The 20,310-nt window shown below is 36.0% G+C and overlaps 1 protein-coding gene across 6 annotated transcripts in view; it reads right to left on the minus strand.

The window, feature by feature from the left end:
- Positions 1 to 20,310, minus strand: part of St7 (suppression of tumorigenicity 7) — a 261,881-nt gene that overhangs the window by 213,477 nt on the left and 28,094 nt on the right. For 2 of the 6 annotated variants that reach the window (XM_078040324.1, XM_078040326.1), the window contains exon 2: positions 6,844 to 6,878. The exons of the other annotated variants lie outside the window; for them this stretch is intronic. In XM_078040324.1, coding sequence (XP_077896450.1) covers positions 6,844 to 6,871 — 28 coding nt within the window. In that variant the 5' untranslated portion in view covers positions 6,872 to 6,878. The remainder of the gene's footprint in view (positions 1 to 6,843; positions 6,879 to 20,310) is intronic. 6 annotated transcript variants of the gene reach the window in all.

The raw sequence follows: 20,310 nt of genomic DNA on the forward strand, positions 1-20,310 counted from the left end.
TCATAAAGTTGACAATACTTTAAAAATATGACTTCGAATCCAATATGATATCAAAATCATGTTGTACAGAAATCTATAAATACTGAGCTAAATATTATTAACAGATTCCCTCCAATAATTTTGTCAGTTATCTAGTCATTGCTTCACTGCAACAGCAGAGCCCCTCACACACCCACTCTGTGAAGTCAAAAGCTGTTAATTCTCCTCAATGTCTCCTGTCACTGCTGTTAAAAAGGCCCATCTCATTTTTTCTCTTTACCTTGCCTTGTGTATAAATCGGGAAGCTTTTCATGAGCTGATAAAGTTTATTTCTGGTAATTAAAGTGTGCAAATTGTTGAAAAATTAACATCATGATTGTTCTAAAACAGTAAGCTTAAAATACCTACAAATAACTATTTGAATTTCCACAAAGCTTACAGGTATGTGGAAGCATTGATTGCCATTATCAGATGTCACATGAAATGACATTTTATGACTTTTACAATTTAGTACTATTGGCATGGATTTTTAAAGTCCTTATCTAATTATTCAAGTAGTATTATTTTTAGTGATTTTATTCTTTCATATTCGTTCATTCTTGTTTAAGTCACAGATAGTTTAAGGAAATTCATATAATTAACAGCAAGAAAATAATGAAAAAAATCTGAGTTGGAAAGACAGATGGGGGCTGGGGATGTGGCTCAGTGGTAGACTGTTTACCTGGAAAGCATGAGGCCCTGGGTTCAATCCTCAGTGGAAAAAAAAAAAAAAAAAAAGAGGAAAGACAGATGGGTAGATAGATATAAAACCTACAATACAACCTACTTACAGTGAAGTGATTTACCATAGTTTAGAAATCCAACAGAATGGTTAAAAGCCAGGTTTTGAGTCAGACAGAGAAGATTCCAATCTCACCTTAGACATTTATTATCTGAATGGTGTTAAGCAAGTTTTAAAATTTCTCTGAGCCTTAGTATACTCATAAGTTGACAAAGGGCCTCAATCAATGCCTGGAAAATAATAACTATAATATGTAGATACAACTTTGTGTGCACCAGGAATTGTTCTAACTCATATATTAACTTATGTAACATTTACAATAGCCCCATAAAGTATATTCCCATTTTATAGATGAGAAAAGTAAGGAATAGAAAATCAGTAACTTAACTTACCTATAATCACACACTATAATTAACAGAGCCAGGATTCAACCCAAGTAGCCTAGCTCAAAGTCCTTGTGTTTAACCATTGTACAGCACTGCCTCTAGATGATCAATAAATGGAGTACATGATCAATAAATGGAAGCAAAAAAAGGAAAATCATTCAAAACTCTAGGTTCAATCTTCCCAGTAAAAACTGACTTATGGCTTGCCGAATATTTTAATTCAAGTCTATAAAAATTATCTTTATGCTACTTTCAATTCTAACCTATGGAAAAATTAGAAAGGCAGAATAAAAGAAATAATGTTTAAAGTCACTATAATAGCTTAAAATGAGAGTTACATTAGCCACATAAGCAGAAATAAATACTCAGGGACAAAAAGTGATAACTATAAAAGGATCTACACTGCACACCCAACAAATACCAAGTCCTTTTCTACTCAGTTATCCAAATGTCACGGTAGATATTGCTAGCCTGGACACTATGAATACTTTGGGCAGGTTCATCTCACTAAAACTTCAAAGCTTGCTCAGAAGAGCCTTCAACCAGAACCCCCTGATCATCTCCTCAAGGATCTTTTCTATTTCCATGTCACCCTCAGCAAATGTGAATTGCTAATGTGCCTAGATGCCTCCTCCCAATCGCATCACAGTCCTCCCAAACTATATAACAATTTATCTAGTCAGAGGTTCTTCCCGAGTCACCAGTTCTGGCTTATGGACCAGGGGCCACTGTTGTAACTACAATTTACTGAGTCATCATAGGTTATAATAAGTGCACACTACACCCCCTGAACCCCAACCCAGATTCCTACTACAATTTCAATCTTCATGATCTAATAAGGAAGAGGTACCCTTATTGAATCAAGAGACCTGGGGTCTAACCAACACTGCTGTTCATTACCACTTTGGTCTGAGATAAGTCCTGTGTCTGTACCTTCACTGGTGAGATGAGGAGGCTAAACAGGATGATCCCTAAAACCCAATCTAATTCTAATGAGCTAGAGTTCTACTTTGAACCCATTAGAGCTGGATGAGAAAACTCAAGTAACTCCATTCCTACTTATCTAGTCTGTACTGTCCCTTCTATATTGTCAGAGCTTTTGAAACAGTCCGTCTCACAAGTGGGATATCACAATACCAGATGTATTGTGCTACTCCAGGGCATTTATGTTGAATGCTGAAGTTCACAGGAAATCTCTTCTTGTTCACAGACACACTGTTCCTTTCTAGACAGGTCCCAGGTAACTAAGCATGAGAATGAGTAGAAAAATACACACTCATAAAACACAACTAAAAATAGCTGTTGGAGGCCTTGCCTGCTGGAGGGTTCGTGGCCTTGTGGATCACAGCTCTTAGGACCATGCAGCGTTGATGCTAGTAATAAAGTTTGGGATGGAGACCCTCCTTGCAGGACTTGAGACAGCCAGACAGGGAGTGCCCACCATTCTGTAGTGACAGCTCCAGGGCAGAGATACAGCTCTCCTCCCTTTGCCCTGCATGGCTTTCCTACCCAAAATAGGTTCTGCCACTTGGGTCCATGGCTCTTGACCCAACCCAGAGGAGAACAACTCCCCTCTCACTCTTCCATCTTAGCTCTGAAAATTGTAAATTTACCATAATAACTTACATTCCCAGTCCATACAATAACTCACTTTGCTATTCAAGGTTTAAAAAACCCAGGGCTAACTTACAAAAACTCACCCTGTTTTTTTCACATTTAAGAAATAATATGGGGTTTCCTCTCCAGTCTTGATTCTCACTTTCATGAGCATGTTAGAGCTAAGCCAAATGCCTTAAGGGTATGCCTTATCCCACTTCCCTTTACTGCTGAAATCAGAACAAACTTTATCTAAGACATCTCATCTTGCCTTTCTCCCAGGCATCTTACCACCCACTCCAGCTTGATCTGGCCTCAGCATTTCCTTTCCACACTCTGTCATTTTTCATTGACCTTGCTTACTGCACCAGAGGTTATCCCAACCTGTGAGAAGGCACCCTGTAAAAAGCATTTTCTGCAAGAAGAAAATTCCTACAGAGTTAGCCCAACTCCTCTCATTAGTGAGCTCTACTGCCCATTACTCAAAAATTTAAGTTAAGACAGTTGAATCTCCAGCACCAACCAGATAACAAAACAGATCTATGATATGAGGAGGTAATTCAACTGCTCACCTCAATGCTATGACCCAGACCAGTGCTATCTGATCTCTTTTTTTTTTATTATTGGTTGTTCACAACATTACAAAGCTCTTGACATATCATATTTCATACATTAGATTGAAGTGGGTTATGAACTCCCAATTTTACCCCAAATGCATATCTGATCTCTATGCAAAGAACCATCCTCAGCACACCAATTTACACTGTAATACTGTGTGCATGTATGAATATGTAATAACAAATCCCACTATTACATATAATAATGATTCACACACACAAAAAAAATCATCCCCAATGGGCACAAAATCACTGTTACAAGCAAAGGCACATTATAACCTGATAAAAGATCTGCTTTACCAAACACCAAATCTTCAGACAAGAACTCTTTCTGGATGAACAACATCTATTTGTTATGATTTTAAAACATGGTGGAAGAATCCAAGGCTGTCAGTGGCCACAAAGCACAAACCTTTATTATAAAGTAGCAGGGCAGGCCTCTCTTCCTTCATGGGCCTCAAGGGAACTGACACAAAGTAACCACAGCTGGAAGGAGTGGGAAGCAACTTTCATAAGAGGTAAAGTATAATATTCCAACCAGTAATATTTTTACTGTATCAAAGATGATTATAAAAAGACATTATTTTAAGTATTTAAAGTTAACAATTAAAAACAACACACTATCTTAATGTAAAATTAGGAATTGTGAGAAACATGACTAAAGTTACTAAAATGTCTTATAAAAATATAAAAGATTAATGTTTTCTTCCTACAAATAGGAATGCAACAATAAATATGTTTACTCAGCCTATTCTCTGACAGTAAAAGTCATATACATTTGAATCAATACTCTAGTGTGAATATCAGAGTCCAAATCCAGGTTTCTATAACCAACAGGGAGGTATGCAAGTCAGACAGATCCCTCTGTAGAAAAGCTTCTTGAGGCAAACCAAAGACCTTTCTGTATGCTCTTTGATCTGTTCGCCTGGTTGGCAAAAAGAACCACTGGAAAATAAGCAAAGGAAGTCATGAAAAATAATCATGAATGGACTACTGTGGGTGTCCCAGAGACAAAAACAGTGGAGAAATTCTTCAAGAAACATGGTAGTATCTAGCTAGAGTTCTAGGTAAGCAAAGAAGGTCACAGATTTTCACGATACTCCAAAACGTAAATTATTCTTGCTATTTTACAGGAATTGGAAAACTCTTTCTTCAAAGGGCCAAACTGTAAATATTTTATATTTTGTGGTGCCATCCAGTTTCTATCACAACTATCCAACTCTGCTATTTTAATCCAAAAGTAGCCATAAGCAATACATATGTGAATAAATACAGCAATGTTCTAATAAAACTTTATAGTCTCAAAAACTGAATTTCTTATCATTTTCACATATCACAAAATATTATTCTTCTTTTGAATTTTCCTAACCATTTAAAACTATTTAGAAAACATTCCCAGCTTACAAGCCATACAAAAATGGGCAGCCCATGAATATAGCTTGCAAACCTCTGTTCTATTATTGTTACTGTAGTTGATTTGAACTTTCTCTGAAAGAGTATTAATCTTCAATTAGATCTCTGCCATTGACTAGACTAACAAACTTAATGGATTCCATTAACTGATGGACCAGGACTGGTAACTCAAGAAAACTTACATTCCAAGTCCTTTCATTTCTTGTGATACTGTGAGAACACCTGGTCCTGACAGCCCACACTAACTTGTTCCTTCCCTATCTCACATTTACAGTATGAAACACAAGCAATAGTGAGTTTGGTATGAAAAAAAAAAAAACTGTTTCTGTTCACTTGAGAAGTAAGAAATTAAAGATCAGGCTGGGGATATAGCTCAATTGGTAGAATGCTTGCCTCATATGCACAAAGTCCTGGGTTTAATTCCCAGCACCACAAAAATAGAAAGAAATTAAAGATTTACATCCTAAGTGCACAGTTAACTACTTGGTAGGTGTTTCAGGACAGAACCTAATTTATGAAATTATAAACTTTAGATTATTTCTGAGGTATAGTCCTAAAATACAACAATTTGGTAATGAGCTACACTGATCTTGATATCAGACCCAGCTCATTGGAGGGTTTCAGCATATTTCTACCAAAGTTCACGTGGATAACATTTTCACTTCTGATTATACTTCAGATAAGAGGCAGATAATTTCCTCTTTGTTCTTCCATCTTTAACCTTTTGAAAGGCCATTGAAAATCTCTTTCTGACCAGAACAACTACTATTTTCTTAGAAATAACCCAGTCTTAACATAGTAAAGTATAATGCTTGGTGAATGTTTTTAGAAACAGATATTTGTGCCTGCCAAATGGCAGCAGCTTCCCTACAACAAAAACAAAAAGTCAAGTCTTTCGCTTTCAACAAAATTTGTCTTCAAAACTGCTTCATTTTTCCACAATAATCACACTCTTGACCTATATAAACCACACTGCATATGTCTGATTCTAGAATCAAACAGTCCTAGACTTCGTCCCTGGCGCTGTTCCATATCAATTGAAAATTATTCTCCTTTCAGCCTCAGTTTCTCCATCTGTAGAACAGGGATGCTATATTTGGTATAGGTTGAGCATCCATAATCTAAAACTTTGAAATCTGCAATGCTTGAAAATTCAAAGCATTTTTAGAGTACAAATGACACTCTAGAATGGAAAATTTTACACCTGGACTCATGAAAGTCAAAATGCAGGTGTACTAAAAATATTGTATAAATTTATCTTCAAGCTATGTGAATGAGGTATATATGAAATATCAACAATTTTTGTGTCTAGATTTCTCCATCCCCAAGATATGCCATTATAAATATACACTATTCCAAAATCTGAAAATTAAAACACTTGGTCACAAGCATTTCAGATAAGGGATGGTCAACTTGTAGAAATGGAGGTGATATATATATATATAAAGGTATATAACTATATATATATATAAAGGTATATAACTATTGATGTGTGAAGACATCTGCAGCATATTATTGGGTAGAAAAAATAATATAAATAGAAATAATATGGCTATATTATAGAGTTTTTAAAGAGCAGATAATAAAAAAATAAAATAGAAAGAAATTTTGTATATGTTATGACATGTACAAACCTCGAGGACATTATGGCTGTTTTGAGATAAACCATTATGAAATAAGTCAGTCACACAAAGACATGACCCCATTTATATGAGGTACCCAATATAGACAAATTCATAGACACAAAAAATAGAATGTCAGTTGCCAGAGGCTGGGGAAAGAGAAAAATGAGAAATTGTTGTTTAGTTGACATAGAACTTCAGATTTATAAAATAAGAGTCCTGAAGATTGGCTGCACAGCAATGTGAAGAAATTTAAAACTAATGAACTGTGCTCTTAAAAATGGTTAAGAGGACCAGGTTTGGTGGCACACACCCAAAATATCAGCTACTCAAGAAGCTGAGGCAGAAGGATCACAGTTCAAGGCCTGCCTGGGCAACTCAGTGAAACCCTGTCTCAAAGTAAAAAATGAAAAGGGGGTAGGGATGTAGCTTAGTGGCAGAGTGCTTACCTAGCATAGATGAAGCTCCCGGCTCCATCGCAGCACTGAAAAAAAAAAATGGTTAACAGGATAAATTTTAGGTATATTTGACCACAATTAAGCTTCTACACAGCAAAAGAAACAAGAGCTTAAAGCATAAGCCTACAGACTGGGAGAAAATCTTTGTCACCTGCTCCTCTGGTAGGGCATTAATATCCAGAACAAATAAAGAATTACAAAACTGGACACCAAAAAAAACCAAACTGCCCAATTAATAAATAGGCACAAATAATTAACAGACACTTCTCAAAAGAAGAAATATAACTGGCCAACAAATATATGAAAAAAAATGTTCAACATCTCTAGCAATGAGGGAAATGCAAATCAAAACTACACTGACATTTCATCTCACTCCAGTCAGAATGATAATTATCAAGAACACAAGTAACAATAAATGCTAGTGAGGATGTAAGGAAAAGATAAACTCATAAGTTGTTGGTGGGACTGCAAATTAGTGTAACCATTCTGAAAAGCAGTATGGAGATTTCTCAAAAAACTAGGAATGGAACCATATGATTCAGCTATCCCCCTGCTTGGTATATATATCCAAAAGATCTAAAATCAGCATACTGCAGTGATATATGAATATCAATATTTATAGCAGTGAAATTCACAATAGCTAAGTTGTGGAATGGATAAAGAAAATATGGTGTATATACACAATGGAATATTACTCAGCTATAATGAATAAAATTATGACATTTTTCTGGTAAATGTATGGAACTGGAGACTATCATGCTAAGTGGAATAAGCCAATCCCAAAAAGTCAAAGGTCAATTTCCGTTTTTTCCCCCTGATCTGTGGAAGCTAGACCAAAATAAAGAAAGAGAAAGAGAAAGAAAGGGAAACATGGGGATGGGGGGGGGGGGTAGAGGCAGATTCCATCAAAATAGAAAAAAAAAACAGTGGACTAGATGAAGAAGAATAAAGGGAAATAAATAAAAAGAAATAAAGGGAAAGGAGAAGGGATAGGATAAGGGAAGAACAGAGGAACGAATCTGACCTAACTTTCCTACATACATACATGAATGTACCACAGTGAGTCTATCGTGTAAATCCATAAGACACTAACCAAAAAAAAAAAATCTAAGAGTAAATAACAGGAAGATCAGTAGAGTAGAGGAAAGACAAGAGGGAGAGGGAGGAGAGAAGGGAAAGAGGAAATACCAAGGACTGAATTCAAGTAGATTATATTTCATACTTTTTAAAATTATGTAAAAATAAATTCTAGGAGGCTGGAGATATAGCTCAGTTGGTAGAGTGCTTGCCTCGCTATACACAAGGCCCTAGGTTCAATACCCCCCAGCACCACAAAAAAATAAAATAAAAAATAAATCCTAATGTTATGTATAACTAAAAAGAAACAATAAAAATCAAAATAAAAAATAAATTTTAAAAATAAATGATTTTTTTTAAATGTAAACTATACAGTCAATATTTCTTACAGTAGAATTGCTGATGGTTTTCACTTTGGACTTTATATTAATTTCTTCATTATTACAAAGCAACCAAGCTCACTATGAAAAGCACTCCACCCACCTTAAAGAGGAAAAAAAGCATTATCATTTTAAGCCTAAAAGCTATGAAATCTAGTAGCTAAAGAACGAATTAGTCTCAAAATACATTAAGACTACTATAACTAGAAACTATATATTTAGAATCAGAATAACTAGCTAAAGGAATTATAAAGGATAAAGGCTTAGCAAAGATTAGGTATATTTTTGTTCTTAAATTTGTTAAAATGTTAATTTTAAATGGCAGTTATGCAAAGTTTATGCAAATTTAAGTTGTGAATAAAAACATTATATAGCATAAATAATTAAAATTTTATATTTACTCTTATGCCTAGTGATGCTTATTGAGTGAATAAATGAACAAGCTTGAGTAGAAAGCAACTTAAGTATCAGAAAACACAGGAATCATTCAGAATAGAGGACTATGTTATTCAGCTACCCACTGATGACAGTGCCTTAAAATACAAGGGTGATGAGTAGGATTTGAAAAAGTTAATGACTGAAATTTTAAAAGTAAAGATGTAAGTAAGAGGGTGACATACTCACAATAGCTGTCCTCCTTGAAAAGCTTTATTATTTCCAATAAACATGGATACTTCTTTAAAAAGGTACACTGGCTCTACTTATAAATGGACCATGAAAAAGGCGAGATGGGGAAAGTACTAGGATTAAAGCAAGATCCCTCTTTAGATCCTTGTTTAGGCAACTCTTGTGCCTCGGCTTTCTGACATAAGAAAGAGGCTGCCCTGAAGTTTACATGGAGATAATGAAAAAAGTACCCTGTAAATGGAAAAATATCAGGAGTTGGTATTGCTTATTATTATTAATTAAGCTACAATTATTGACTTTCTTAAATAATAAAACATCTTGGGCTAGGGATATAGCTCAGTTGATAGAGTGTTTGTCTCATATACACAGAGCCCTGGATTCAATCCTCAGCACCACAAAAATAATAGTAATAATAATAATAGTAATAATAATAATAATAATAATGAAACATTTCTATGTATAATCAATGTATTTATGTCAAACAAACAGAATACATAAGCTTTTTGAATATTAAAATGCCTAATTAAAGTCAGAGGATCTCCTTCAGAGGAACCATTCTTTCAAGAGTAACTCCATCTTCTCATTCTATTCTGATTCTTTTCCCAGGACATCCCTGCCCCCTCTTTCTACTTAGCAGAGACACGTCCTGCATACTTTTCATGAGCATAATTTATTTTTGTATTGATGTCTGGGAATTCAGAAGCACACTGGATCTTAAAACAGTCCTCCATGTTAGTCACTGTTTCCATAGCCCATGAGCACTTAGGAGGAAGCGTAATGTGCAAAGAAGGAACTGAATCTCATGGGACCTCTCAGTAATGTCCGTTAACATTTCATAAAAAAATTTGACACGTAGCTTTATAAAAACTGAAAATGTTTTTATATTAACAGTAACAACCAATGTGAACACAGAGAGGAAAACGAGTCATTTATGACTCACTTTAGACAGGAGATAACTGAAAGGGAAGTGGGTTGAAACTGGGGCAATCAATGACTTGTAGATTTTACTACTTTATCCAGTGTTAAAATAATATTGGATTTTATGTTCATGTAATATGACTTCCTAACATCAAAAACTTGTTCTCATAATAAGTTGTAAGTAAATGATGATACATGAGATGGAAGTGTTTCAAATTATTTTAACAGCATAACAATGTATTAACAAACACATCCCACTTGGGTAAAATTATATCCAACAGCATTTCCTTAAGAATGTAAAAGATGAGCCAGGCACAGTGATGCAGGACTGTAATCCCAGGGATTGGGAGGCTGAGAAAGGAGAATTGCAAGTTCAAGGCCAGCCTCAGCAACTTAGCAAGATTCTCAGCAACTTAGTAAGACCCTGTCTCAAAAAAAGGAAGACACTAGGAATGTGTGTATTTTTTCTTTTGAAAGCATACATTAAGAGAGATGATATCATAATGAACAAAACACAAAGGGCAGTGAACTTCCAGGCATTATATAGCAGCAACATATTTAGATATAGCCATGTTTCAAAAATAGCTGAGGAAAGGAAAACATTAAACATGATAATTTCCCACACATTACCTAAAGCACTCCTAAGTCCACTTGAATCGTCCTTATAGCAGTACAGATTAAAGGGTTGGGGTTGGAGCTCAGTGGTAGAGACCCTCCTAGCATGCATGAGGCACTGGGTTTGATCCTCAACACCACATAAAAATTAAAAAAAAGGATTGTGTCCATGTACAAGTAAAACATAAATATTTTTTAAAAAGAAAGAAAGAAATACAAATTAAAGTGCTATAAAGGTTTCATTCTAACCAATATATTCCAGGAAAGGTAAGTTATCTTTTAATCATTTCTGCAACTTACACATTTTTGGCTTATGTACTTTTTTTGCGGGGGGGGGGGTGTTACCAGGGATTGAACTCAGGGGCATTTAACCACTCAGCTACATTGTCAGCCCTTTCTGTTATTATTTTTTACTTTGAGACAAGGTCTTGCTAAGTTGCTGAGGCTGACCTCAAATTTGCAAGCTTTCTGCCTCAGATTCTGGAGTTGCTGAGATTACAAGCATGCACCACTATGCCCAATGCATACTAATTTTAAATTATACTAATATCACTTATCTCTAAAGCATTGCAAGCTAAAAATAAGGGTTTATAGATATTTTTAAACATCAGATATAAAGTTTAAATACATTAAATGTTAAATATAAAAATAAGCATAAAAAGAAAAAAACATGTTTTATTTCTATAATCAAAAGTCTATTTTCAGGGAGAAGGGAGCATGGGAAGAATAGACAAACTCTAGATAGGGCAGAGGGGCAGGAGGAGAAGGGAGGGGACATGGGGTTAGAAATGATGGTGGAATGTGATGAACATTATTATCCAAAGTACATATATGAAGACACGAATTGGTGTAAATATACTTTGTATACAACCAGAGGTATGAAAAATCTTGCTCTATATATGTAATAAGAATTGTAATGCATTCTTCTGTCACATAAATTTTTTTTAAAAGTCTATTTTCAGACACTCATCACTAGAATCTATGCCTATACATTTATACCATAGTACTGAAATGAACTACCAAAAGAAATGCCTCCATCTGCAGGCACTGACTGCAAATTCAAAAGTTCAAAAATTCAAAAAATGCCTTCCTTTCAAGATTTTAAAAAAATATGTCTACACACTATTTAATTGTTTTCAACATAGACAACATATCTCTGAATATTTAGGAGATTAAACAAGCTGAATATTTCATCCTTTCTCTCCAGAGTCTTGCCCATGATGAAACACTAAAATTCTGAGCCAAGTGGTTAATACAAAAGTAAGGTCAAAGACATCTTGAGCTTCCTCCCTAAACTTCTGATTATCATTGCCTAGGAAATCACTCTCAAGTATTGGGGGTTTTCCTCCATGAATTAACAATGTTTCAATATACACAAGATATTTTACATTTGGATCAAGTTATCCTGTCAAAAATATATCACCTATACTACTCAGTATTCATATGAATGTAAAGAAACTTAAGAAAAAAGAATTAACCCAAATAGGATTGATAGTAGGATACCATAAGTCAGTCTCTTCAATTTGAAAAGTAGACAACTGACAATAGCGGCAGTATCATTTTGAGAGATCATGACCTCAGAGTTGTAGAGGCAATTAAAAATGAAAGAGAGATCTCTAAACAGATTATCGTCACCCTACAAATACACCCTCCATGTAATGTTGTCAGATTAGCAACAATTGCAGCCTACAGACAACCCATTCAAACTCCTTCCTCAGAAACTTTTCTGAAGCCCACACAAAGGGGGAAAAAAGGCATATTCTAAAATAACTAATTGAATAGATGCATCTGATTATTATAAACAACAGAACAGATTTTATGTCATTATAGATTTGCACAATTTTTTTTCATTCAATGGTTCACAGTGATAGGATTCTGCCTTTAAAACACACACACACACACACACACACACACACAGCCACTACTATAACCCTCAGAAAACTAACAAAGATTCTATATATTTGATTAATTTAAAATAGATTATACTGAAAACCTCCCATGCTATTACCTGAGGTTAATTAATGAAACTTATAAACATAAACAAATACTGCATTAAAACAATACTGAATCAGAAATCTGAAATTCCAAAATAAAACTAAATAAATAAATAAAATAAAGGCATTGTGTTCATCTAAAAAAAAAAGATTTTAATTGATCTCCAGCTAAAATTACTCAGTCAAGTGTTTCTGAATGCTTTTATTATGTTTTGTCCTCGGGTATAACAGATATATCTAATTGTATTTAAATATGCCCTCTTAGAACAAGATAAGCATCTTGCAGTTACTCTGATATTGATGGAAAAATAAGTAAAATGGAGCAAAATGGTCACCTTTCCCTTTTTAAATATACCTCCTGAAATGAATTTATGCAATAACAATCTAGCAGCCATAATTACCACAAAAATATCTTTAAAAGGAAGTAACACAAGACTATTAAAAATGGTTTCTGGTCAAATGAGTTACAAAAGGCATACTATCTTCCAAGTTTGGCCCAGGGACAATCTTGAAGGCTTGTAAAGTCTGTTAACAGCCCATGTGGATCTCTTTGGAAAGTATCATTATCTGATCCCTGCAAATTTATCACCTAAGGACTGTCCTTTTAATAACTCACAGGAACATAAAGCCTCTCCTTCCAGCTCATTTACCAAGTGGCCAGTTCCTTTCTAGGCAGATATCTGTGCACCAGAAAACAGCAGGGAAACTACTCAACTGCACCTAGGATTGGTAGCTTTCTACTGTGTTCTTTGAAGACGATGCCTGTAAACTTGAAAATGTGTACATGGTCTACATGGTACAAAAGCAGTTTGACTGATCCGTCTTCTAACAGGAAGGAGAATGTAGCTGGGGTGAGGTTCCAGCTCAAATGATAAGACTTCCTGCTTTGTTTCCTTCAACTGCAGCATGACAGTGTTTCAGTGGTTCTGTGGATTTGTATGCCCACTAGACAAGGTTCCAGGTTCATTGTGGCTGCTCTAAACAAATACCAATAGCTTCTTCAGCATCTTTCAATGTTTACTTTGAAATGTTCTACTACCTGCATGGTGCTGGGATAAAGTCCTAGATTCACAACACCCCAGGCTTTAGTGCAGAAAACCCTCATGTCCAGAGCTTTGAAGAATGTCTACCAAATATAGGAGTTTTTCAGAAAAGAGATAATCCTTTGAATTCTGAGATTTCTAAGTTTTAATAAAACTCTTACTGTCAAAAATAAAATAAAATAAAAAATCAATGGTACCTCTCAAAGAGTCACTATAGCTATTTTAAGAAGAATATAATTACAATTAGCCTCCCTAGCCCACAGGCACTAAAGCCCCATAGCAAAACCTGTCACTGTGTCAACACAAAGCCCACAGGCAGGGTTTTGTGTGGCTTCTAGTGGCCTCTGGGCTGCCCTCCCAACCTTCATATATATTTTACTACTTCTTAAGTCACACAAATCTCAGAAGCAGCCTCACTTTATAATGCAAATATTTTTATAGACTACAGAATTAACTGCAAATGCAAATGACTGTGATATGGAATATAGGAATAACACTTAGACTATGAAGCAAGCTTCTTGAAAAAGTCCCAAAGGTCATTCTGCTTTTTGACCAGTTATTGAACTTAGTTCAAATTCAAATTTAGTTCTTCATTTACACCAGTCACAAAGTAAACAGACACTGTGTTACAGAATATTTCCATTAATGCAAAAAGTTCTCATGGACAGCACTGCCCTAAGGCTTCCAGAGCATATGACCTGCCTCCTCATTTGAGAGTGGTCCACTGCAAAGACGGAATTCTTCAGTGGCCATAACAGAGAGTACTTAGGTAATCCACAGTTATCTCCAAACTTTTTTTTTTTAACAACTGGCTTTGGAACAAAACTCCAAACACAAGCAACATTAGAAACAGAAAATTTAATATTAGAACAAGTTGTTCTGTATCCACATAATGGATCAATTCCCTCACAATAGCTCCTAAATAAACTGTTCTATAAGATAATGTTAATTGGTGCAGGTAAGATGAGTAATGACCCTTAACTCTCTTTCTTCCCTATATATCACCTACTAAGGGCCAAACTTTGTTTTTTAATACAGGAAGACCTTCCCATGACTTTGTGTAGCTTTTTTTTAATATTTATTTTTTAGGTATAGATGGACACAACACAATGCCTTTATTTTTATTTTTATGTGCTGAGGATCAAACCTGGCCTGTGCTAGGCGAGCGCTCTACTGCTGAGCCACAATCCCAGCCCCTCTGTGTAGCTTTCCGAAGCCTCAGAGATACAGGTGACTATTTGCTCCTTCCAAATTCAGGACTGCCCCATCTTCATCTGTCACTGTATACACTTCCTCACTTCAGTCTGCTGTTAGCACATTTAACACATCTTGGAATTGGGCCCACAGAGAAGCCCAGAAATCTGGACTCCAAGTATATAAGATGCTTAGTATATAAACTCATTTAAAAGATTTTGATAAGGCTATAGAAGTATTTTTCTCTTTGAAGCTCTAAAGAGGAGGAAGTGATTTTCTTATAATTTCTTGTAAACCAGAGTTCTCCAATCTAGAGCACCAAAGTTTATTAACAAACCTACTACTTTAAAAGGGAGGGTGTGGAGATTCCAACCTCTAGTAATTTGGAAGGAGATACATCACAAGTATGCCTGAGATCCATCCCTGTCCCACACAAACTGACAAGCTCTGAAACCTCAGGCAGAAGGTATCATGAGTTGAGGTTCTCATCTGTAAAATGATAAAAAAGATACTCATGTAAAGTGCTTAGCACATGGTAGGGGCACAAAGTACTTTACTAATGTTACTTTTACCCTTGCTCTTCCTCCTGCCTAAAATATTTGTCTCCTGACAGTGCACAGAGCTTGCTCTTTCTCTTTCTTTAGGTCTCTTTTCTTAAGTGTCACCTCCTAAGTGAGGCCTTCCCTGCCTCTTCAAGCTTAGTACATGCCCTGGTTATCTTATTCACTGCCCTCTGCTTAGTTTCTTCCTGCTACTTCTCTCAATCTATGAGGAATTCATTTATTAACTCAGTTCTTCATTATCAGTTTTTCCTATCAGAACATCAGTTCCATGAGGACAGTATATCCTGGAAGAAATAAAAAGTCAACGGTACTTCTTAAAGAGACATATAGTAAATGCTCAATAAATATATGACAGATGAATGACTGAGTAAATGAATATACTTCTGGATTCAACAAGATTAACTTGCCTCCCTGCAGGACTTAAACTTTTGCAGGCAAATTTGCCTTGTGACTCTCCAAGAGGGCCATAGGGTAAGTGGTATTTATCCAAATTAATGGATATTAGAACCCCTTGCTTGTGGAACATCTCCAGAACTAATGTTTTATAGGACACAAATTGGAAGGAAAAATCAGTTATAGATACCCATTCAATTTTGTACTAGAAAGTACAAATATTATCCAAATGTCATTTAGGGATTTTATCCATATACCTTGGCAAAAGGGAGTTACTCATTTGTACTGTGAAAAAAACACTGAAATATCTAAATCATATCAAGTGACACTCTAAGATCAATAAAGAGTAATGGGCTTATTCAGAAAATGATAACTAATGAACTGGAGGAGAGAACATAATAAAGATTTCATACCTGCCTGTTAGAGTCTGTAAACAAGTCAAGATGGAGCCTGGCATTTTGCAGAGGGAGTGGTTTGTGAAGTAACGCAAGTGAGCCATTGAGTGTGGAGATTCCTTATTGGTTGACTGCTAGTTTATGTTAATTAAGATAAGCTGTGTGGAATGCATATATACCCCTCCTGTCCTACAATAAACGGCTCCCACTCCTTCTGTATCAATCTACACAAGTTGTTCGTCACACACCCACCCCCCCACCCCTCCACCCCCCACCACCCCCATTATTTTGCTGCAGCCGGACTGTGGCAGATGGTGGCCCATACGGGAAGCCCCGGGACACTCGGGGGTGACAAAAAAAAGCTGCCTGTCCATAGATAGGATAGGAGCAAATCTGCTTGTGCCTAGATAGGGCGAGAGGAAATATGGCCATTTTGAGAAGATTGATACAGTATGTTTGTGTCTTGTTTTGTCTTGAAATGTTGTATTGTCTTTGTGACGAAAATATGGAAGGAGTGAGAAGTAAATTACTAAGGGAAGAAGGCACCCCAATAGAACCAAGAGCAATTAGGGCATGTGTTGATAAAAGCCCAGGAACTCTAGTCAGAAAGAAAAAGAAAGTTCAAAAGAAGAAGGATTATCAGGAAAAAAGTTGCAGCAAAAGGCTATTACTGAATACTTTTCGTTACTGGAGGGTGCATAAAACGGCGCGGCAGCTGCCACATGCGGGAGCCAGTCATGGCACAGCAAGGACTTTCCAAGAGGAGGCAGCCGGCTCTTCCCTGCCCAGGGAGCAGGATGCCACTGCGAGAGCCCAAATCCAAACCTGTGCCTGGAAGCAGTTTGAGTCCGGGACACTCCCCAGGGCCATCTGGGGCTGTCCAGGATGCTGCAGGCGGAGACAATCTACATTCCCCCATTGCAGCAACTGATTAGAATTAATACATTTCTGCATTTCACTCACCTACCGACCTCCTACCACAAGCATTTGAGTTTGCTACTCTTCAAAGTCATCACCCATGCCAGGAGCTAAATACCAGGAGTGATGAAGAAGTAGCATAGTCAACCCAAGGAAAACCAGGACATGACATGGTGCCATGCCACTCATGACCTTCTATAAAACACTTTCCTCTCACTCAAGTGCTATGTCCTGGGACTCCCAATCAAGTGCCAGCCCTTACCACTTAAGGCTTAGATGTTACCTTCCTGCCCATTCATGCCACCTCTAGGAAGGGTTCATTAATCTCACTTGGCAGTTTACACTGGTGATAAACATCATCATAATAATGCCATTCATTTGTGGTAGGCTATTTTTAAAAAAGACTTAGGACAAAGTCTTTATATATATATATATATATATATATATATATATATATATATATATATATATATATATATATATCCACAAATCCACCCCAAGTTAGAAACTTGTCACAGTAAATTTAGACATGAAGAGACTACGTTGTCTCACAAGTTAGGACAGAGCCAGGACTAGTATCCAGATCTCCTGGAAGAGTGGATCTTTCCTCTCTTTCAACTACCCTCCAGATTCTGTCATGTGTATTTTTAGGGTCCTAGCAGAAAGCAGATCCCACACAAAAATTAGAATACTTTGAGGAGAATTTCAGTAAAGGAGCTACTTACACAGCAAGTGTGAAAAAGGTTTGGTGGAGAGTCCCTGCCAGATGACTCACTCCCCTACACCCTCCCACCTCCTACCAGCTCCTTCCCGTTGACTATATGCCACCAGAAGTGAGAGGCAAGATGGATGACTGCAGGAGTCAGTACTGGCACTTTCCAGGGCAGGACACAGAGCTGGAAAAGGGTGAGATATGAATCTGAAAGAGCAAACAGAAGATGACTGGTACATCATCCAGTCGTTTATTTAAAAGGACTAAAAAATATAACATATATTGCCAGCATCAGTTTTCCAACAGAAACCGCTGCTAAATCTTCCTGTTCCACAACTGCATACTTACTTCTTTTTTCCATTGTGGTACCTAGATAGATCTCCATGTCAAAATGTTCCGTCTAATGCCATACTGAATTCATTTTTAAGTCTTAAGCATACAAATATCACCAAAGGCTTTTTTAATCTAAAAATATTGTGTCCATTGGTTTCTGCTTGTTTGAAGGTAAATATATCCTCTCAGATGCATCTAGTAGATTCTATTATAAAAACCAGGCTAATTTCCCCATGTACCCCCACCCAAGAGTCACAGTTGCTTTTTTAGTCAATGATTCTACTATTTATTATGCATAAAAATCACTAGTCAATAGGACTTTACAGACTTTGGCAAACAATTATATCTAGAAGTTTCTTTGATACTTGGGAAAATATTTTTTTGTTTGTTTTCTGGGTTTAGTTTTTTTTTTTTTAAGAGTTGACATGTTTTTCAATTTTAAACTGATACATAAAATATTTTCAAAATGTTGATTTATTTTCATTAGTTTATTTTATGCTAAGGATTAAACCCAGGGCCTTGTGCACACTAAGCATAAAACATCCTCCAAACTGTTTAACCTCAGAAGAAAATTTAAAATCTTGAAGACATTATGCTAAATGAAATAATTCAGTCATAAGAGGAATCATATTATCTGACCGCTCTTAGATGAGGCTCCTAGAGTAGTCCAGTTCATTGGGACAGTAAGCAGAATGGTGTTGTCAAGGGCTGGGAAGAAGACTGAGCTTCAGTTGGAGAAGTTGGAAAGTTTGGGAGGTGGGTGGTAGTGATGGTTGTACAACATGAGTGTACTCAATACCACAGAACTGTAAACTTAAAACCTAAAATTAGGCCTCTATCTCCTAATACCTATATTACAGTAAGGAAAAAATTTGATACGCTTGTCATCTGCTTTTCTATCTGCAAATGTTTTACAACATAATCAAAGGGTACTACTATTCCTTAGCTAAATTTCTGTTTTCAAATACATTTAGAACTACTCTTATTGCTGGTTTTGAAGTTTCTACATGGTAAACTCCATTTAATCTCTGATTCTTCTTTTAACTCCTCTCCCTAGTTTCATTCTGAAAATAAAAGCTTATGTGATCCCTCAGAAACAGTCTTTAGATCATTATGTGATCTTCCATGCCAAACACTGCTGCTTCAAAGATGATTAGGTGTTCCCAAGGAGCTCAGTTAGTGGAGGATACTAATGTGGCTGGAGGACTGGGGTTGTGGAGCGCTTGCCTAGCATGTGCAAGGTTCTGGGTTTGATCCTCAGCACTACATAAAAATAAGTAAATAAATAAAATAAAGATACTGAGTCCAACTACAACTAAAAAAAAAATTTTTTTAAATATGGCTGGATAACATTGCTGCTTCCCCAAATCTAAGCAGGTAGACAGCCCTGTTTATTGCCTCAAAGGAAGCATTTATAAGGGAATAAAAAATAATAGCCTAAGATCCTTACAGGCTTTTTTCAAAACAAAAGATAATTATAATAGCTAAAAGTCCAATTGGAAACCACCCATATTCAACAACAATAGGATGAATAAATAAATTGTGATCATACAATGAAGTACTGGAATGAACAACTATTGATACAACATCAATGAAAATGAACAAACTATTGATACAACTTCACAGATGAAACTTAATATAATGTTGAAGTAAGGAAAACTGGAGAAAAATACATTGCACACTTATTCCATTTATAGAAAATGCAAAACTAATGCATGATATAGAAAACCAGAGAGTAGTAGTAGCCTTTGAAAAAAGGCTTGGGTCAGTGTTAGTGAATAGGGAAAAGTATGAGGAAAACCTCTGGCATTCTGCTATGCTCAATTTGTTAATCTGGGACACAATGACTTGGGTATGTCATTTTGTGAAAATTCATCAAGCTGCAAACTTACGAATTCTTTTCTGTATTAGCTCTCATTTTGAAGGGAAAGAGACAGATGTAAAGTATATAGAATTTCAGGTGATAAGTGTACTAAAGAAAAACCAAAGCAAGGAAAGAGAATAGGGAATACCAGGGTATACAGATGAGTATGGGAGGGAACTTATAATTATAAAGGTCAAGGAAGGCTTAACTGAGAAGGTAAGTTTTGATTAGAAGCCTGGAAAGGAGTAAGGGTGTGAGCCTTGAAGATTTCTAGGGAAGAGTGCAGAACAGATCTGTGCTTGCATGCTGCTATTTATATAACACAGAGGGGGGAAAAAAAGTTCACTCATTTTCTACCTTCCTTTCTTTCTTTTCTTTTCTTTTCTTTTTTTTTTAAATGGAATTATAGCAACCTAAGTCATTATAACTTTT

Source organism: Ictidomys tridecemlineatus, chromosome 2, assembly GCF_052094955.1.
Source record: "Ictidomys tridecemlineatus isolate mIctTri1 chromosome 2, mIctTri1.hap1, whole genome shotgun sequence".
Lineage (NCBI taxonomy): Eukaryota > Metazoa > Chordata > Mammalia > Rodentia > Sciuridae > Ictidomys > Ictidomys tridecemlineatus.